This window comes from Delphinus delphis, chromosome 10 (genome assembly GCF_949987515.2).
Source record: "Delphinus delphis chromosome 10, mDelDel1.2, whole genome shotgun sequence".
Classification (NCBI taxonomy): Eukaryota; Metazoa; Chordata; class Mammalia; order Artiodactyla; family Delphinidae; genus Delphinus; species Delphinus delphis.
Genome location: NC_082692.2, coordinates 7,040,691 through 7,062,826, shown reverse-complemented (window position 1 = coordinate 7,062,826; position 22,136 = coordinate 7,040,691). Strand labels below are relative to the sequence as shown.

Here is a 22,136-nt window from a genome sequence, read left to right as displayed (position 1 = left end):
TGGTGTAGGGAAGATACACATTAACCTATCTAGGGTTCTGTTTTTATCTGTACCTGTGTACTGTGGATTAGTTTTAAACGTGCCCTACTAAGCTATAGTTATATAATTGTCAGTTTAAAAAGTAGAGAAATTCTTCTTTCTCTCTTACATTGGCGAAAAAAATACCTTATTTACATTTATATGGCATATGACTTACACTTGAGATCATGAGAGTCATAATTAAAGAACATTCATATTTTATAAACTCAAAGGTCAAAGATGTCATATGGCAATGTCTTAGGTACATAGCATTTTATATTTGCTTTTAAAGACCTCAATGCCTTGTATTTATTTCTAACCCAACATATAATATGGTTTTCCTTGTCTAAAATAAAGACTTATTATTAAATTGACCTAATGTAAACTTTGGTTTTCAAGATCACATTAAGTAGCCTGATAACTTTTATAAGTTTCTAAAATAAGCCATCTATTTCATGCATAGAACAATTTAAATTCCTTTCAAATCTGCTTCAGAGAGAAAAGAATATTTCCACCATCATATCTAATTCCTTCATATCTTGTGCTCATTAAATTCAGAAGTTAATAGTACATAAATAAAACATGGCTTTTACTTTATAGATTGCATGTAGAGTGCACACATTTAAACGCCTATAGGGAAGATGAGAAAATCCTGGGAAACCAACCATGCAAATCCAGTCTTTTTCTTCCTGCAGCTGAAGATCTGATATCTTCAGCACATTGAAAATGTAATTTAAAAACAAATTATACTCTCAGTTGGTCTTTGTGTATTTAAATGAATCTAACTTGATGATCAGTGTTTTCACCCTTATCTTATTTATTTATTTTTGTAATTTGTATCTTCTTTTGTCAGCGGCTTTCACATGACGGGGAGGCTCCTGTAGCTGATGCAGCAAAGCTGTACTGGATGTTTGAAAAAACCATGCAATCAGGAATCCTTGGTGTGGTGCTCACGGTGCTACTTTACGTGCTCCTGTTCATCATTTCACCTTTGATTTTATATTTGTATTGTCTCAGGTAAGATGTTTCAGTGGTTCCATTCCTCCGAGTGTTCAGCCTCCAGTCTTGTTGTTCTATGACTGGGCTGTGAGAAGATAGTTGAAGAAGTTAGAACCACGTCTCCACGTCAAAGGCAGAAATCTCTTTCTTGTGTGTTTACTGTCATGAAGACCAGCCGGGAAATTATTTCTTTTGGAGAATTTTTTTCTCCATTATAGGGAGAACTAATTTTGCTCTAAATCATTATACTTGTCTCTTCAAACTAAGGACCTACAGGAAACAAGGAGTAATACACAATGATACACAATGACATTCTGGGAAATTTCCTGGAAAGCTTGTCTAAACTTCTCTTTTCCTCATTCTTCTAACCCACTTTCTCCCCTCTCTTCCCACCCCTGCCAAAATCACCAGTAGGAGAATCCTCCTTCAACTTTGATCCTGAATATCATGGAGTATGGCTTGACAGGTCATTAATTTAACAAGCAAAATATGTGGGTGAAGCAAAACAAGAAAAGTAACAAATATAAGGCAGTATAAAAAGTGCTAGGAAGACTTTTCACTCTGTTGATGGTTTCCTTTGCTGTGCAGAAGCTTTTTATTTGGATACAGTCCCACTTGTCCAATTTTATTTCTGTTGCCTGTGCTTTTTAAAAGTCATTCCTATATCCATGAAATTATTGCCAAAACCAATGTCATGAAGCTTTCCTCCTAAATTTTTTTAAAAGAAATTTTGCAGTTTCAGGTCTTATACTTGTCTTTAATCTATTTTGAGTTGATTTTTGTGGATGGTTTTATATAGGGTTATTTTTTTGCATGTGGATATCCAATTTTCCTAACACCATTTGTTGAAGAGACCATCCTTTTCCCATTGTGTACTCTTGGTACCTTGTTAAAGATCAGTTATTGAGCACGCATTTATTTCTGGACTCTCTAATCTGTTCTGTTGCTCTATCGTATGTATTTATGCCAGTACCATACAGTTTTCATTACTGTTGCTTTGTAATATAATCCAGCAATTCCACTTCTGGAGATTTAGTCAAAAAATTAAAATCAGGATCTCAAAGAAATATTAGCACTCCCATTTTTATTGCAGCAATATTCACAATAGCCAAGCTGTGGAGATAACTTAAGTGTCCATTGGCAGATGAATGGGGAAAAAATGTGGTATATACTTACAATGGAATATTGTTCAGCCTTAAAAAAGAAGGGAATCCTGAATTGTGTAACAACATGGATGAATCTTGAGGACATTATGCTAAGTGAAATAAGCCAGTCATCAAAGGACAAATACTGCATGATTCCACTTAGATGAGATATCTAAAAAAGCAAAGTCACAGAAGCAGAGAGTAGAATAATGGTTGTCAAGGGCTGAGGAAAGGAAGAAATAGGAAGTTGTTATTCAACAGACATAAAGTTTCAGTTATGCAATATGATTAAATTCTAGAGATCTGCTATACAATACTGTGCCTATAATTGACAGTACTATACTGTGCACTTAAAAAATTGCTAAGAGGGTAGATTTCATGCTAAGTGTTTTACATAATTAAAAAAAAAGTGCTAGGAAGAGGTCAACATAGGAGTCTCTGGGAGCATAGAGGAAAGGAACCAACCCAGGTCTGGAGGTGCATAGGGACAGTAGCCAAGTGCTTCAGTTGAAATATAACTCTTGAATAAGTTTTGAAGTTTTAATATAATTTAGCTAGAAGAAAAACAAACATGTTTGCAGGTGAAGGGAAGAGGTATAAGAACATATTGTTATGAGAAAATATATTTGTCAAATCAAAAGTATTTTAATATGGCTGGAGTATAGGATATAGGGTGAGGGCAGTTGGCTGAGTTGAAATTAGGAATATAGTCAAGTCAGATGAGAAAAGTCTTGAATATTGTGTTCTGGAGCTTGAATTTGTTCTAATGATAAAGTGCAAATATTGAAAGATTTTAAATGTCTTTAACTTTAGGAAGATCACTCTGCTCATAGAAAAGAAGATGAGATTTAATAGTGACCAGGTTGAAAACAAGAACGTCTAGTTAGAAAGCTATCTTAATAGTTTGGGCAAAGAGTGTCAAAAGCCTTAACTAAAGAGAATGAATGACACAGGAAATGGACAGTTGAGCCATATCTAAGAAATGGTTAAGTGACCCAATATAACTACTGGGCTCATTGGAAGGTGAAGGAAAGGTTAACATTTAGTAGAACCTTAAGTTTTGGAGTTGGGCAGATGGGTGGATGACTGTAGCATTCCTAGAGATAGGACACAGAGAGTAAACATTTAGAGGAGATAATGGGTTAAATTTTCCCTCAGATTGACCTTGAGATATCTTTGATATTGACAAGGGAAAATATATCATAAGACGTTAGTATAGATGAGTATAGAGCTCAGAGAAAACAGTATAAACTACAGATTTGGGTGGAGGAAGCCTTGAGTTTCATTGCTTTGTAGGGTAGAGGCTAGATTGCAGTGGGCTGAGCGAAGGACACGGAGTCAAGACTTACCGCCAATTCTTTTCACAAAACCATGATGCAAATGGAGAGTGGTTGGAAAAAAGTTTTTTAAAAAGAGTGGCTTTTAATATGGGTGTGGTTTGAATATATTAATATGCCTATATGATAATTCTAAACGAAGGAGAAATATGGAGGATGTCTAAGCAAGGGAGGTTGATTGATTGAGCAAGGTCTCTGAAGACCCGAAGTTGAGTACATGTGATGACAAACCTTGGATTTAGGGAAAAAAGTCTTATCTCTTGATGTGATAGGTAAAGAGATAAGGACAATTGCAAATGCAAGCACATTTGGTAGCCATTATTATTTCCTATGAAATGGGAGGTGAATTCACTCCTTAACTTTTCCTTCAGTAGACTGATCATTCTCTGATGGGGCCCTTTGGTCACTAACATAGGGGTAGTAAAGTTGTCTAATTGTCAGGGGATCCACGTTGTTTAGGCACAGTCTTGGTTTATATTTGGACATGTCAGAAGCACTGCATGTCATCTTTCCTGAGCACTTGCGTTCCTGGGGAAGGGAAGAAAGTCTTCCGTGATCATTCAGTTTTCATTTGCTCACTAACTTGTCGTGTAGCCTTAGGCAATGATGTTCACTTGCTGGATTTTAGGCATTTTCTTGTGTAACATGTATATGTAGATCTTACAAGAGGCTCTACATGAAGTGTAACTACTACTTAATATGACTAGAGTTTCCTAGAGGAGTTAAAGAAATAAAATAGTGTATCATGTTGTTTAGACTTTCGTAGGATTAAAAAAATGATCGGGTCATGGCAGGTCTCTTTCATTCCCATATCACTATATCTCTTCTCACTTAAAATAAGATAAATGTTTACAACGATGCTTTGCTTGCTCCAAAGTCTACATTTTTATTGTCAAGAGTACTTGTAAAGTATAAAACAATGCAAGCACAAAATTTATGCACCAAATAAGTGCGATTTAATCTTTTGCTACCTAAACAAATAGTTATTTGCTTTAAAATAAAACAGGAAGATTACCCCATGGGGAAGGGTTGATAGGAGGTGTGGGAAGATCTGTAATGGATGAAGAAATGATTAAGGGAAGAGGAAGTGTCCAGACATCATAGAGAATGAAACTAAAACAAAATTCAGGAGGAATAAACAAGTTTTGTTCACTCTTTCCCCCCACCCCCTCACTGTCTTTGTGCTTAACCTGTCTCGTCAGAACTAGGCATGCTCAGTAACCGTAAGCAGGTTTTGTTTGTATTTTAGAAGTAGATGCTCTTAAGAGTCCTTTGGGTGATGATAAATTTACAGTTGTATCCAACGGGGAAAATACCTGTATTTTCCATACAAATAAATAAAGTCACTCCAACATGTCTGCTGAATAATTATCTCTTTACTGTTATTTCTAAACTCTCTTTTTCTGAGATGGTGGAGAGCAGGGCAGCCCAGCCCTTCTATGAAGCAAGCACTGTCACCATCAGAGGCATCTGGTCAATGAAATGGGGTTTTACTCTGACATAAAAGTAGGCAAAGAGACACAGAAATCAGAAGAACTCATCTCAGTGAAAAAATCCCAATATGGATCTGTGCATGTTGACTGATTTAGGTTAGCATTCCTATTCCAGATGTTAAAGCAACACTCCTAACTCTTCCGGGCTTTTGAATCAGTGCTGTCAAAATGTGATAACACTGCTGGCATAAAGGAAGTACAAAGAAGATCAAGGCTGTGGTGCAGGATGTTAATAGAGCATTTTGTGTAGCTCTGGGCACCAGAAGCTCCACATTATGGGGACTGGCTGTGTAAGCTCCAGATTGGACCCTATTGAATTTGGCTGATTGGATCTCATTTCTCCAAGAGCCTGAATAATTTCTTGCTGAAGTGTTTCTACTAGAAAAATTCTCACTTTCCATAGCTCTAGGAGAAGAATTGACCGGAATGCTGGTTCTTTGCCTCTATGCAAGGAGGTTCTTGAGCTGGGTGTAATTACTTTGACTGGATTTTGTAGCTGTAAAAAAAACATTGATCTTTTTAATGGTTTTCCTTATTATAGTAAGGATATGTTATTTAGTAAGAAAATTGAAACTACTGAAAAGAATCAAAAAATAAATTAAAAGCATCAATAATCTCACCATTGAAACAAAGCATTGTTAATCTTTTGATAAATTTATTTCAGTCTTTTCCTGTGTATATTTATTTTTACAAAGTTGAAATTGTACTGTAAGTATAACTTTAGATGTTGATTTTTGTTTGTTTTTTTAAATGGAAGTATAGTTAATTTATAATGTGTTAGTTTCAAGTGTATAGCAAGTGATTCAGTTATACATATATATATATTTTTTCAGATTATTTTCCATTATAGGTTATTAAAAGATATTGAGTCGAGTTCCTTGTGCTATACAGTAGGTCCTTGTTGTTCATCTAGTTTATGTATAGTAGTGTGTATATGTTATCCCAAATTCCTAATTTATCCCCCCCCCCGCACCTCCTGCTATCCTCTTTGGTAATCATAAGTTTGTTTTCTATGTCTGTGAGTCTATTTCTGTTTGTAAATAAGTTCATTTGTATCATTTTTAGATTCCACACATAAGTGATATCATATGATATTTTCTTTCTCTGATACATGTTGATTTCAAACTTAATGTTATATGATATTTTCATGTTATTTCATGAACATACAATGCCTATACAATATTTTATACCATATAAGCAGTATAAAATATTTAAATATTGCTTTATTCCTGGACAATAGATTATTTTCATTTTTGTGCATCTTATAAATAATTCTGATGAACATCTTAAGCCTCAGGGTCTTGTCCCCATTTTTAATCATTCTTTGAATAGAGTCCTAGAGACCCAGAAATTCTGGTTCAGAGAGTTTGATGTTTCCAAGGCATTTGATAACTATTGTGAAATTATTTTCTAGAGAAGTTGTATAGAGTTATGCTTCCACAGCCGTGCATGAGGAAACTTAGCAAGTTGTGTTCACATCATGTGCGAACCTTTTATAATCTCATGGAAGAAATGAAATCTCATCCTTTTCTAAATGTGCCTGCATCTTCTAGTCACTAAATATTCTCAATATGCTTATCACACATTTATATTTTCCTCTTGTGTGAATTGCCTTTTAAGTGTCCTTTTGCCTTTCTTTCTATAGAGTATTTAAATGTTTTTCTTACTGAGTTATATGAGTTTAATATATAATAACAGTATTAATGCTTGTGGATATTTTCTCCATTTGAAAATTATCTTTTAAATTAATTTTTTATTTTGAAAAAATAGATATTTATAATTCATATACAGTAAAGCCTTTTGATCATTTTTATGACTTTAAATATCTCTTAATCAAAATAATCTTTCCTCATTCAGAAATTTTACAATTATTTGCTTCTATTTTTATTAAGTTGGACATTTTTTCATTAAATTCCTTATCATAAGCTATGTAGAATTCATTTGATGTGGATAGTGTCAAGATCTAAATGAGACATCCTTTTATTTTTCTGGTCTGTTCTTTAAGTTTGTATTATCTTTAGATATTAACTGTTTTGCCATTTTATCTTACTGGTTTTTCTTTTAGGTAATTTTAATCCATCAGCTTATGTTTTGGATGTGATAGAGCTCTTCTTTTCCAGAGTTTTTTTTTTTTTTTTTTTTTTTTTTTTTGCGGTACGCGGGCCTCTCACTGTTGTGGCCTCTCCCGCTGCGGAGCACAGGCTCCGGACGCACAGGCTCAGCGGCCATGGCTCACGGGCCCAGCCGCTCCGCGGCATGTGGGATCCTCCCGGACCGGGGCACGAACCCGTGTCCCCTGCATCGGCAGGCGGACTCTCAACCACTGCGCCACCAGGGAAGCCCCAGAGTTTTTTTTTTTTTAATTTTCCTTTTTACCAAACTTTTATAGATGGTCATCTACAGGCATTGGCATAAGGGAGAAACTCTAATGACCACCTACACCTCTCAGACTGTTTACTGTATATTTAGCTTTGCACCGTTCTTCGTAACTCTTCCAAGTAAAGCTTCTATTGATTTTATATGGATACTTTAACTCTAAATTCTTTACCTAAATAGTCCAAAAGATCTATAGGCTGCACACATATTTTTTGTAATATGCAGATAATGAGAAACCACAATTTAAATGACAGATTTGTTAAAGCTTTTATATTCCTGGAAGCAGTACACAAATCTGAAAGACTGATATTCGAGTTAATGAGTATTTGGGGCGCTGATGTCTTCTTGATCATTGTCTTAATAGTTCTGAATAGCCTTATAAGTTTTAGCTACTGTCATTTATTACTTAGGAAAGTTAATTTAGATTAAAATAACTTAAAGACAGATTTTGATGAGAATATTATGAGCGTATTCATTGTCTAGGGAATATGTATAAGACAATCAAAGATTTTCCACTTCGGAATCAATCTTCTTTACAATTTTCCTTACTAAAGGCAAAATATTATTTACCATGTAAAGGAAAAAGCTCTAAATATTGCTAAATAATTTTCATCCCTCTTAAATTGTCACTGAGTTATGGGCACTCTACGCCCTGAGAGGCAGAAATGAACTATGTACACTTTGACATGCTTGTATAGGAATAGACCTCTTTAAAAGATTCGGATGCTACATTGTGTCAGCTCCAGTAAACTGAAAAATTGTAACCAAAATGGCTCATTGCTTTGGGTCCAGATCAATTCACTGATCACCCATTTGCCAAAAGCCCATCGGTATCCTCCCCCTGTTCCCCATAACCAAGCTCTCTGATGTGGGCGGTTGACCTCATGCTGTATCCTGACTCCCCTTCCATGTTTTCTTCTGCAAATAGAAGGGTCTATTTCTACTCCAACTATCCCCATCTATAGCTGCAAGAAGCTGGGTCAGAGATAAATAGAACATTCCTTGACATGATATTCTCTTATAAGAATAAAATAAAAGCTGGTCAATTAAGTCTAAATTGTTAATCAGTCATTTGGTGAACTGGGTTTTGGTAAATTAGCCTGCTTCTATAACTCTAGGATAAAAGAAACTAACCTACTGGATCTCCTTTTATTTATTTATTTATTTATTTATTTAAATCCAGAGCTTGTGGGAAAGTGGGTATGTGAGTTCTGACCAATAGCAAGTAGGTGTTAAGACAGTATATGTACCTGAATGAGGTGACAATGTGTAGATTATCTTGTTGGCACAGTCCAAATTTGTGGTTTGGGTTTGTTTTAGGTCATGGGGACATGAAGTTTCCTTTTTCACTTCCATGTAAGTACTTGCACCTATAGCATAATGTGTACAAGCCAATGTTATTCTCCACTTCTCTGCCTTAGCATTATGTATAATCTCTAAAAATCTTCCTGAAGCATTTTCACTATACTTATTACTAAAACACTTGAACAAACAAATAATCAAACAAAAAGAGCAACAATTTTGGTTTGCTGCCACAAGCCAATGAGGATTACATGTACATAAAATGGTATGTTAAACTCTGAACCATGTATTTTAAATGTTACATCAGTAGTCAACTAAAAATGAAAAAGAACTATAGAGGCAAAATAACTAGAAACTCTGGACTGAGGACTGAAGGCAAGATTGTTAACTCTAGAATTCACCAGTCTCCTCTCTGGACCCAGAAAAGTGTCTGGAATACAACGGACGCACAACTAATATGTGTTCGATTAAACACGTGAACAAATAAATGAATACAATATCTACGTGATGAAGATACACCTTCTCTTTCAGATAAAATGGGGCTCACAGTCTGTATGTTCAAATGACACTAGCTCCCAAGTGTTTTTTATTTTGAACTCATCCAGAGTATAATGAAGACGTGTGAAAAGGGACACACATGGCTCTCACGTGTGTTAATTTGATTTATCCAAGTGATCAGGATAGGGTTTTAGTTTGAATTCTTTGGCAACAGCCAATTTTTAAAAAAATACAGTGCAGTGTGGAAGGAGAAATTTTAAAGGGTCATGATGATGCACATAGCAGGGGAAATGCAAAACATTTGGGCACTGGATGTAAGAAATCCAAAGGACCTTGGGAAGTGCTGACCACATCATAGGTGCAGAATGATCTCTAGCTCCCCTCTCACCAATACTCAATTCCACTATCCCAAAATCCCTACACCCCACCTCCCTATCTGAGTAGTCTTTTCTCTTTAATGATCTGGTAAGTAGGCTAATATGTGGCATGCTTAGATGCTCAAAACAGCAGACGAGTTTCTGGTGATCTTGGACACACTTGTGATGGAGCTGTCATCCTGCAGCAGCACAAATGATAGAAGGTGTCTCAGCCTTAGGTCTGGGTTAAGTGCTTGAGCAATACCTTTGCTATCGATGTTGATCATGAGACTAGGACCTATTATCAGCCCTGTGTTTTCTTAGTGGCTAAGACCTCACAGATTAGTTTGATTTGAGAAAACACTGCCATAAGTTCTTCTGGTTCACTTACTCTTTCTAGTTTGGGTTTCCCTAGTAAACCTGATGCATCTACATGACCTAATTCCCTCAGTGCAATATAAGACAGTATGAACTCGTAGAGCTGGCCCTTGTGGTCGTGAGAAAGAATAGAATCCTAACCCTAACAAATATATTATTGGCTCTCATAATAATTTCAGAATCTCCAAGTATAGGTTCAAAAAACTTCCATCACATGCCGTACAGATCAGCAAAATGGAGATTACAAATAAAAGTTTTAATGTTTTCCTTTTAGTTACTGAATAGTAATTTTTGTCGTGTCCTGAGCACTTACTGTATACGCCAACCCTGGTTTGAATACAGTATATAGATTACCTCACTTAAACCTCAGACTGAGTCTGTGATTCAGGACCAGTTGCTGTCATCTCCTTTCATAGGAAGAAACCAAGCCTTCATGACTTTAAGTCATTTGCCTAAGGTTGCAGCTCCTATCTTTACGCAGTCTTTGCAACTCCCCAAACTCCAATATTACTTCTATGTCATATTTCTTAATTTTTTTAACAATAAGATTACTTAAAATTCACATCTGTGGTTAATTTTTGCCTCATGAATGGCTGTGATGTAGTGGTTCAATATCTGGCTTGAATCTTGGCTCTGTTACTTCCCAGCTGTGTGTCCTCTGGCAATAGTTTCACCTCTCTGACTCTCTTTCATTTATCTTTAAAATGTGAGTAGTAAAATCAAACTTAAACCTTGATCTGCTCCTTTGGAACAAGTTACTTGATTTAAATTGTATATTTCTAACAGATTTGTAATTTAGGCAGCTAAGTTTAGTTCTAAAATTTAGCTCTTCCAAGATACATATGAATTTAATTAAGCAATTTAGAACTTTCTATGAACTTTGACAACTCCACGTATATATGTCAATGGGACTTCCAAATCGACATTCTGAAAAGAAACTCATTGTCTTCTGCTCCAGATCACCTCTTCACGCAGGGTTCCCTTTCTCAGTAAATGCTAAGATCACCTATCCAGTTCTGAAGAAAGAAGGAAGGAAGGAAAGGAAGGAAAAGAAGGAAGGAAGGAAAGAAGGAAGGAAGGAAGGGGTTTCCTATATCAGTAAATTCAAGATCACCCATCCAGTTCTGGAAAAAAGAAACAAACAAACAAACGTGGGAGGTGTCCTCAAACACTTTCTCTCTCTCACCCTCCATACAAACCTTCTCCAGGTTCTGGTGGCTCCTCAGCTCTTGAACCAGTTCATCTCATTCCATTCATAGGGTCCTTTCCCTGTCCGATATGCCCTAATCTCTCCCATGACTTACTGTAACAGCAACCTTCAACTAGTCTTCTTATATTCCCTCTTGCCCCTTTTAATCTATTCTCAGTGTCACCAGAATCATTTTTAATTAAAAAAAATCTCTTCTTGCTTTAATGGCTCCTATTACTCTTACAAATATGGGGTCTCTTGATTGCGGCCATGCCTTCCCCACATTGTACAACCTTAATACTCTGTGGCCGCCCCATCACTCTGTGAGTCATGAGTGCTCCTTTCCCCCTCCTTCCAGGAATCTTCCCCTATCCTCTCCCCTACTGGTTGCACTTACCAAGTACTTGGCATTTGATAGACACATGTGAATATTTTCTGACCAAGTAAATACATGAATGAGGAGTGAATTAGGAGGATGAATGTCCCCTTACAAACGTGAGACTCTACACATACATTGAAGGATATACACTTCATAACTAGAACCCTGTGACAGGACTGTCTCTGGAAATGGTGGTGGAGGGATGCGGGTGGTTCTTCACTATTTCCCATTGCGTGCACATTTTTACTTTCTGAGTTTCTTTTTCCTTTTACTAAAATTACTTTTCCTTCTTTATATTTTTTCTCTTCTTTATGGCTTCCTTGTATTTCCCTTTTTCTCCATTTAGTACAAGTTCATACCAAAGCCATTTGGATTTTAATTACTATTAAACAGAATGGTGACTGCTCAAGTATTTCTAGAAAGCCAACCAAAGCTTTCTCCATACGTATAAGCACTTCAGTGTCACACCTCATCTACAGTGTTCAACAATTCTGCTAAAGAATATTTGTATTTTAGAAAAAAATTTTAAATATTAAAAAAAATGAATGAATGAATTTCAGCAAGCATACGCTTGTCACTCTATAAGAAGCTTGACTGTTTACATGCTGTCTATTCAGAGCTGTACATGCCACAGTCTAATGTATTTACACCAGCAGGTAAGTAGTTTTCAAAGTTAAATCATAAGCACATTGACTACAATATGTATAAAGCCATACTGCTGAAATCTTTTGTAACTTTTGGAGTTAGAAATAAGCAGTCATATTTGATTCTTCTTCATTTTTATATATTTTTTGAATTTAGAGCTATTTTAAGTCATAGCTTCCATCCTTTTCATGATCCTTAAAATACTATATTAGCTAAATGTTCACACTTGTCCTTTTTAGCTTGAAAAGAAATGTCACATGCTAGGTTTCTGTAAATGACCCACATTCAGATGTGAACCAAACATAATAGCTTCTGCCATTCATCAAGCAGTGAATCGCTTCAAATGTAGGACACAGGGCAGAGGACTTTGTAAATTACTTTGTTTCATTGTCCATCACCAGAACCTGTGGCATAATATGTGACCTATTTCTATAAACAATAATGCCTAAGGCTTTATGAACAGGTGGAATGTAGTCTCTCTTTTAATTACATTTTGAAGAAATTTAAAAATGTAAAATTTTTAGACATATTGAATAGTTGTATTGTCAAAAGAAATTAAATTTTTCAACCATCACCATGTAATGTGTATTTCAGTAGAATATCATAAAATTTTAGCTTTTTATTAAAAACAAACCTACACAGGTTGCAAAAGTAGTGCAATGACCTTGTGTATTCTCCTTTTAGATTCACTAATCAATAGAATTCTTTCCATGTTTGCCTTTCTCCTTTTCTCTCTTTCATCCAATATGATCCAGTATCTTCAATTTTATTCAGTTCAATCTGATATTTATACACACATACCCAAAATGGCAAAAATATGAAAATACATGCGTGTATTTGTGTTATCTTTAACCTATTTGAAAATAACAAACTTTCATAACTAAATATGATCATGGAAAGTTGAAATTTAACATTTTATTGAACAATTCTAATACTGTAAATACACAGAGAAAATAGTTTGCTGCTCTTTGTCATCAATGTCTACCAATGCCCGATTTATTTATGAAATTGGAACTGTTTTTACATTTTTTATCTTAATAGAAATTATTCTAACATTTAGCTGGAATCATTAACTTTCTCAAGAGAACCAAAAAAGTGAATGTTTAATAGATGTTCACCAAATTTGATCCAAATTGTGGATCAAATATCCAAAAGGATATTTGATAAATATCCAAAAGGATAAAACAATTCACTTTTGGATAAATGTTATATTGCTTGACTGATTATATTATCAAATGAATTACAGAATTATCAACGTTCAATTTATTTCTAAATTTTGCATATACGACTATGACCATAGACTATTTTCTCCTTGTTTGTGTAAGCTGGCTCTGTAGAGCTGAGAAATATGCTAAAAACTAATAGAGGTTGGTAAGTTGACTCATTCACAACCCATAGTGAAGCTTTTCACTGGGAAATGCCACTCAAAATGGCAAAAAAAAAATATTAAAAATCAAAATAAAACATAATTGACCTTCATACAGCTTTCCACATTCCAATGTGCCATTTTGTTCTCTGTTAAAGCATTTGTTTACCATCTTGTAGATCCTGGCTTGGATATTTGTATAATTATTCTTTCACCCAGAATGAAGGAGATGTAAAGAGGAGACAGACATTTCCTGGGCAAAAGGAGCAGAAGCTAGCAGAAACAGGACTGTGATTCCTAATTAATTCAAAGTTAATTGCATTGTTGATAATCCTGCACTTAAAATCTTCATATAGAAAATGTTTATGGCAGCAAATTGACAGTAATTTAACTGCATTAAATCTTACCACCATTAAAAGAAAAAGATGAATGTTACATTAAACAAGCTTAAGAGAATGGTAAAGCCTAGTTCTTGTTTAACAAGACAACTAGCAAATCACTCACATTGCTGACCTAGAATCTCCAAACATAGTAAGAATAGCAGTTGCATTTCAAGATGTCACCAAGCCATGTGGACCATCAGAGACGCCGGGTGGCAGTTTTGCTTTTTCAGTTGTTTCTCAGTATCCATGGGAGATTGGTTCCGGGAGATAAGATGCTCAAGTCCTGTAGTCAGCCTTCCAAATCCTGGGGTTCCACCTCCTAGGAATCAATGAACTGTAGAACTGCGGATTGTGTATTAAGTTTGTGATACATGATTGGCTGAACCTGTGGATGTGAAACCCAGACATAGGAAGGGTGACTATATTTATTGAAAAATATCTGTGTGTAAGTGGATCTGAACAATTCAAATCCATGTTGTTCAAGGGTCACCTGTACTTAGAATCATCTGTGGATTATTTATAATGCCTAATACAATGTAAATGCTATGTAAATAGTTACCTGTGTACAGCAAATTCAAGTTTTGCTTTTAGGAACTTCATGGAATTCTTTTTCAAAATTTTTTCAATCCCTGATTTGTTGAATCTGTAGGTATAGAACCTGCAGATACAGAAGGCTGACTGCATTTCCACTATGTGATGAATGAAAAATAGTTGGGGGGAAAAAAGACACATGCATCTTAGTTGGCAAGAAGGGTCAAAAAAATCTGTTTTGGAAAGGATCTAGTTAAATGAAGATATGTGTTGTGTCTTTTATTTTCACTGAAGAGTCAGATGATGGAATAAAATGAACTTTGGAGTTAACTCTGAGTTTAAATTCTCTCTCTGTTGCTTATAAAGAGTAAGACTAACTTTTGATTTTAACATGTAAATATGTAAATGACAGGATTAAGGTAAAGCTAGGTAACACAGTGAATGTGAAATGAACTACCATTATAATAGGAAAGCAATACATTTAAATTTTATTATCTAGCCCATTTAAAGCAAAATATAATTATCCTGATCATTGAAAGAAAATACTTAAAATTCTCCACACCGTGTAGAAAGACATTTCCATGTGATCCTTAATTATCTTGATAGTCCAATTTATATTTTGGGCATCTTGTAAAAACTTACTTCTCAGATGGGTAGTTTATTGACACTGTGATGCATTAGGGTTCTTGATCTGGTCTACAGACTGTTAGTGGCACAATTCTGTCTTTTTTAAACTGGTTCCAGGCAAACGTGGTCAGCCAAGTGTCCACTAAGTCACAGGATAAATATGATATTTCCCCAGAGTTTTAATTTTACTTAAACTTTTACAAAAAACAAGCATTGTATTAAAACAAATACACTGATAGATTAGGGATAGAATACACATCTTCTCTTCTCTGAACTTAGAGGTAATTTATGGGAAAGTTTCATAAGCATTGGCTTAATTAATGTTTATAGTACTCATCTAAATGTTACTAATGAAGTATTAATATTTTTTAGTAAGATACTTTGCTGTCAGTTTATCAATATCACAAGAAAAGCAGTGCTTTTCTAAATGAATATTTGGAGATGTTTTGAAAAATGGGAAAAGATTAAATGAGTCGCTCATCAGGTTAGATACTTCACCAGATTTGTCCATTTATTACTCACGTTGTAAAGCAACCAACCAAGCAAAACCTCTGTGCTGACTGAGCTTGTGGCATGACACTAAAACCAACTTGCTGAGGAAATATAAATCCAAACTCAAATTCCCTTTGACAAATCCCTTTCATTTGGACACTCATATACAAACTAATGGCTAAATATTTCTCATTTTTCTACAGTCTATAACTTAGAATCAGACATAGTAGGCTTCTAGGAGATAGCTGTAAAAATCCCAAATTGTTGTTGTTGGATTATGATATCTAGCAGAGAAAATCATTAAATCATTTCTGGAATCTTAGTCAAATAATTTCTGAAAAAGAAAGGGGACTAGTGAATTAAATACATAGAAATTTATAAAAGAGACAAAGTGTTTAATAACATTTTTGGAAAAAAGCAAACAATATTTGGGAAAAAAACCAAATAACAAATGATTTTGCTTTTAGATTGCACAATGATTCCTGGATATTAGACGCATTTCAGCGCATCCACAGTGAAGAAACCAAGTTTTTTATACCATATGATTTGGAGATTTCCAATCAGGAGCTAAGCTATATAGTAAAAAGATCTGAGCAATGGAGAGGACTCAATGGTGAGAGAAGGAAGGTGAGTTGGTTTGAAGTAGATTTGTGTTTTGACTGCACGAAAGAAGCTCATTCCGTTAGCATATCAGTCAGCTGTTAAATTTTCTCACATTGTTTTTTGAAGCCATTTACTATTGTATTTGATCACCACCACTGTACAAATCTTGCCGCTCAATTGTATGTTTATTTTTTTATTAGTCGAGATGAGGAGACATGACCAGATGGTACTTATAGTTCAGCACTCTTATTTTCTTATAAAAATATTTATTGATACCTGCCATATACATATATGTATGTGTATATGTATGTGTGTGTGTGTATATATATATATATATATATATGGCAAAATACACAACGGTTATGAAGAACATAAAAGAATGAGTTTCCACACATGACAAGATTTTCAGCTTTAAAGTGACTTTGAGTGAACAGGAGGGAAGGGATATTACTTCTGCCTTTCTCCTTTGATGCTTTTGTTAGTCAGTCCCCTAGACTAATTTCCCTCTTTCAGGAGAAATCTCCTTTGCCTTTTTCATTGGCTTCACCAGGCTCTTATGTGTTAGCGTCTCCCAGGGTTCTGTACTTGGTTTATTCCTTGTCTGACTCTCCATAGTTCTTTAATAAACCTCCTTTCAAACTGTGTCTTCCATCCACCTGAAGATGATCAAATACGTGTCTCCAGAATACACCTCCTTTCTGAGTCCCCCCAAAATACAATCCAGCAGCCTACTTGATATCTCCAGATGAGTGTCCCGAATTTACCTAAAACCTAGTATGGTCCAAACAAAATCGACTTAGTTAATTAATTAATGCATACATTTTACCTGTGCCATTTACACTTCTGTAATCTCTGTACTTGGCATTTTCATGTACTCTGAATCATAAAGATCTAAAACTCAAGAGTTTTTCTAGACTTTTCTTTGTCTTCCTTAATATCTCCTCTTCTCTATTCCATTTGCTACTACCTATGTCTAGGACCTCAATACCCACCTTCTGAATGACAGCCATACTTTGCCAATGGCTTTCTCTGCCTTCAATCTCATGCTACAGTTGCCACATTGTTGCACTGTCCATGAATTCATTCTCGTCTCTTGTCAAAATAGTATTTCTAAAATGCAAGTCTGACCCTGCAGTCCCCTGTCATAAAACCTTCAATAACTTCATACTATTGTGTGTTTGCCCTCTGATCTGATTCTTTTCTACCTCTCCAGTGACATCTCCTGTGTGCTCATCTCTCCCATCCTTTCTGAACATTCCTCTTACCAAATGCTTCTTAGCAAAATATGAGGAGGCCATATAAAATACGGATAATTTGCTAAATATGTCATACTGTTTCACATTACCGTACATTCCTCTCTGTTTGGAAAGACAGCCTCCCAACTCCTCACGTACCACTGGGCAAACAAACTATTCTCCAGGGCTCAGTTTGAGTGTTTTCTCGGTGGAGCTGCCAGAGACAACCATCTCTTTTTTGCTAAAGCTGCCTGTTTTACTTGACCTTTCCAGCATCTAACACACAATCTAGGGATTAACTCCCCGTGTGTTCCTCTTCCTCTTTAGACGAAGACTTCTTGTGTAATAAACCAATAGTTTCTCCATCTTTGTGTCCTCAAGCCCTAACAGGGTCTGCAGAATAATAGTACATTTTTATTGTCTATTTTTTCAATACATAAAAGAATGTGTGCATGAACCATTGAATTATTAAACATATTTAATCTGCCCATATAATAGACATAAAATCTACCTCGTCCTCTTCTCTACTTGATAGAAACCTAAACATTAGCTTTTAAAAAAATTCCACATGGGTTTACTAACAATATACTCAATGTGTCTTGAATTCTCTTAATTTAATAATTAGTTTAAAATTACAGCAGACATTTTCAAGACCACTGTCCTTGACTTGAAGTAAAACAGTTTTTACTTTACCTTATATTCATTTTGGTTTCTTCTTCAAAAATCCTTGACTAACAGCATACTTTTTAAAAGGCCAAAGTGGTTGAAATGATCCTAAAAGTCAAGCAAACAGCACTTTCTCTCTAGGATAATTTCAAAGTGCCTGTTCATTTTATTTTGTCATTAAGTTTCACAACATGGAAGTTTAGAAATTTGGAAGGCAACCAAACTTATGTACCAAAATGATTTGAGTTGAACAAGAGAATACAGAGAAAAATAGAGAATTATTTTGGCTAGAGAAGACAGAGAATGAGAGATGGGGGAGAATGGGAAGAACAGGAGGAGAGAGAGGAGAAGAGGGAGGGAGGGAGAAGTCAACTAGTGCTTAAGTGCTAGAAGGAAAATTAAAGGAGATTGTGAAATTCCTTAATTCTTTAAAATTAATATTTATTCTCTTCTTTGTAAAATGGCTTAGCTGACACGTGATGGACAAGAGTAGAACTCAGGAAGAGAGTGTCACTTGAGTTTCTAGTCCATCATGCTGACTGTGTGTCCACATTCAGATGGATCAGAGAAAAGACAATTTGATTAAATGTAACCAAAGTAAACGATTTAATCAAAGGCATTTTTGTCTTAAGTAAAATATTTTGGCTTAGATTCTGTTGAGCCATCACCAGAAGTTAATACATCTGGATGAATTGCTGCTGTTCCTTTCACAGCACAGACTCAGCATCCATCAGTGATGAGACTCATAGAGATGTGTATGCAAATCATCTGAAAATCTGTAGAACACCTGTTATTTCTTGCTGTTGGAGTGATGTTTGCTAAGCACACAGAAACATTCTCAAAGTTAAATGATAGACGTATATATTTTATTTGTTTGTCACATCTCTTCATGACCTGGTGTTTATACTATGAAGCCTTTCTCTTCCTTATGATTAATTTTTGTATGTTATTCTTCTTAACTTGTTTTATGATTGCTTGTCTAGTTTATTTCAATAGGGAAGTAAGGTAGCACTGTTGAATAATTGATGTACTGATTTCAAGATATTATACCAGTTTAATTGAGAGCAGTCATCTATAATCTAAAATGCTAAATTAAGAGTGGAGTGGACATTTTAATATAAAAGTATTTCAAGTAAGTAGTCTAGAATTCTTGTGCTTTAAAAATTTGATCTAGATTTTTGCCATAGTGCCAGCTATTAAGCACGTGCTTCTCATTTTTATGCTCTGGATTAAAAATGGCCACATAAATGGACACTTTATAATATGCTTAATTTCATTTTATTAAATTGATAAATGCAAAAGCACATTTAGAGTATGATGAGAATTTAGGATTATTGCATTTTGTAATTTTTATATTGTTCATACATACAATTTATCATTTGGGCAAAGACAGCCAGATGATAATTCCAAAGTATTTTAGCCATGTTTCTGAGAAGGAAAAGGTCACTTTCAGTAGTCAGAAAAGACATCATTCTATTAAACTAATTTGCCTACATGCAAATTTTGTCATTTTTACCTCATTAACTATTTATCATGGAGTAAAAAAATATATATTCATGAAGGGGCAGCTCACAGCCTGATGGAGCTGGAACTAATATTTTGCGACTCTAATGATTTTTTGCATCCTTAATTAGATAGCATAAGGTTGATATGATTAGGTCAGGATGTAGTGTTTTTCATTAAAATACATTTTAGAAGCTGTATTCATAATCTGCCCTTGCAATTAAATAATGAGCCTATGAATTTAATATTATCGACCCAATTATTACCCCATGCAAAAGTATACCTTTAATAAATTTGTGCTGTAGGACCTTCATTAACAACAGAATAAGTGATATTTCTAGGTACACAGATTGGATGGATGTGCTTCAACTTATATAATGGTTTTAACCACATCGGGAAGCAAAGCTTCAGTACTTAGGCACTTAATTCCAAAACGTGCCTTACTATTTGTTGAAGACTAATTTACATTGTAATTATTTTCTTAAAGAAACTATCACTTTAGAATGGGCTATCGGAGCTCATAGAAGTAGCAGGATGCTAGGCAGAGTTGGAGAGTTAGGGCAGTTGTGCATCGTGGGACAACGGAGTGTAAATGTAGAGATCCGATCAAGCAGTGTAACTGGAAAACACAATAACTAAAAAGTCTATTTCTCGAGTGTCTGTATTATCTGAGAACTACCATATGCAATTAATGAAGATGAATATTTCTGTTGTACGTTAGAGTAGTTTTTATTAAGGGACGGCTGTACAGTGGAAATATGTAAGATACTCTGAGAAGGAGCTGCCCACCTCTCATCATGAATGTGTACATACAGGGAATCACACACACATAGAAACACACCCTGTTCTCTTATCCTTGCTATTTATCCACTACTTTTGTGTACTTGGGTAGGGACCTCAACAATTGAGTGCTTTAGTTCATTCTTGATGAAATTCTATTATGAAGGTTCTATACAATTTATAATTTTTAATAAAAGGAGATGATTAAGAAAACCTGAACCTACATTTACCGATGAATTACTAAGGAGGTAAAACTAACCATTGTTATTGACACAGAGAATTGCGGGCATTGTGTCGTGGTATGACTGCCGCGTTTTCCTGGAAGTATTACTCATCTCTACTTGGGGAATACAGCCAGGGAGTGCGGTGAAAGCTTTGACGTGGGTCATAAGTTGCAAGGTGGCAGCAAACAGAAAAAATGGAAGCATGTTGATGGGGGCTTGAGGTGGAAACACTTGATAGATTTTTCCATGCAAAAGTCTGTATTCAGAATCTGTCTTTGCAATTAAATAATGAGACTATGAACCGAATATTATCGACCCAATTATCATCTCTAAGAGAAAGGAGACAGTGAGTCGAGGTATAGTGATAGGAAATACCAAGAGAGTCTGAAAACTGAAAGCAATTTGTTTTGGCTGGAACGAAGGATGGAAAGAAGGAGAGAGATCAGCCTAGAGAGGTAGACTGGAAACTAGGAAAGTGCACACTAGTCAGGCCTACATATTTATCACGGGCAGTGGGAAGCCATGGAAAGTTTTAATAAAAAGAAGTAACTCATTCAGTTAAGACTTTGAGTTGCCTTTGCATTGAATTTTATAAATTGCTTATTTTAAAGCTGTAACTTTTGCTTCTTGGAAGGTAAATAGCTTAATGCACTCTGTCTAATACGTGCTTCAGTTTTCCATCATTAAGAGTTGTTTATTCATGAAAGGTCCAAATGATCGATGGCATTCTCTAACTATCCAATCAAATCCCACAGTCACTTATGGATTGCGTTTATGTGTCATCACATGTTCATCATCCTGTCCTGCAGCCGAGGGACAGGTCCAAGGCTTTGAGCATTTTACCAGCTTGGTGGGGACTTGAAAGTAGGTGAGGATAAACAACATGTCGGAGTGGTGACTACTAAACAAAGAAGACTTGAATCTTATTGGTTCAAAGTGCAAACAGGCTGCGCTGAGTCTAAGAGGTAGGAAGCAGGGTCTAACTCAACTAGAGCTGAAGAGCATCTTCAGTCCTGATAGCAGGAGAACAAATGGTGGGCCCTGAAACCATCTACATGTAACACTTCCGGTCCCTGACTGTGATCCCAGCCTTCACCCGTGGAGGTCCCCCCCTTTCTAGCTGTCTGAAAGGCCCTGAATTGTGTCCACTAGTGAGAAATAAGAATCTTAGGCTCCAGAACAGAATGCTTAGTGAAAGAGACATGCAGCAATGCAGAATGGTAAATGAACTGTTCTTTGTTGGGAAGGTAGTGGACTAGGCGCTAAAACCACTGCTGCCTTCAAGAACATTTCTTTTTTTCCAGTAAAGAATGTCTCTTAGGGACTTGAGTGAATACAGCTTACAATTATGCCTAAATTATCTTAAATAAAGAGGTTTCTGCTCAGTAATAAAATATCTATTCTGAACTCCATATCCAAGGTTATTTTCTTCTTGCATTGAACAAATTCCCAATTCTAAAGAAGCATGAAGACAGTTATCTTTTAAAGATTTTTCTATAAATGTAGCCTGTAATTAGAACTAGCCACAGCATATAAATTCCAATTCTTGTGCAATCAAAAGATTGATGTTGATCTAATTGGAAAATATAAACCTTAGCTACAGTTTAATAT

The 22,136-nt window shown here is 35.4% G+C and overlaps 1 protein-coding gene across 1 annotated transcript in view; it reads left to right on the top strand.

Annotated features, from left to right (window-relative positions):
* Nucleotides 1-20,745, top strand: part of LOC132432967 (uncharacterized) — a gene marked incomplete at its 5' end in the record, with an annotated part of 201,659 nt that extends 180,914 nt beyond the window's left edge. Inside the window, 3 exons of the mRNA XM_069541055.1 lie at nt 872-1,035; nt 15,982-16,141; nt 20,578-20,745. Coding sequence (XP_069397156.1) covers nt 872-1,035; nt 15,982-16,141; nt 20,578-20,745 — 492 coding nt within the window. The remainder of the gene's footprint in view (nt 1-871; nt 1,036-15,981; nt 16,142-20,577) is intronic.
* Nucleotides 20,746-22,136: the final 1,391 nt, after the last annotated feature.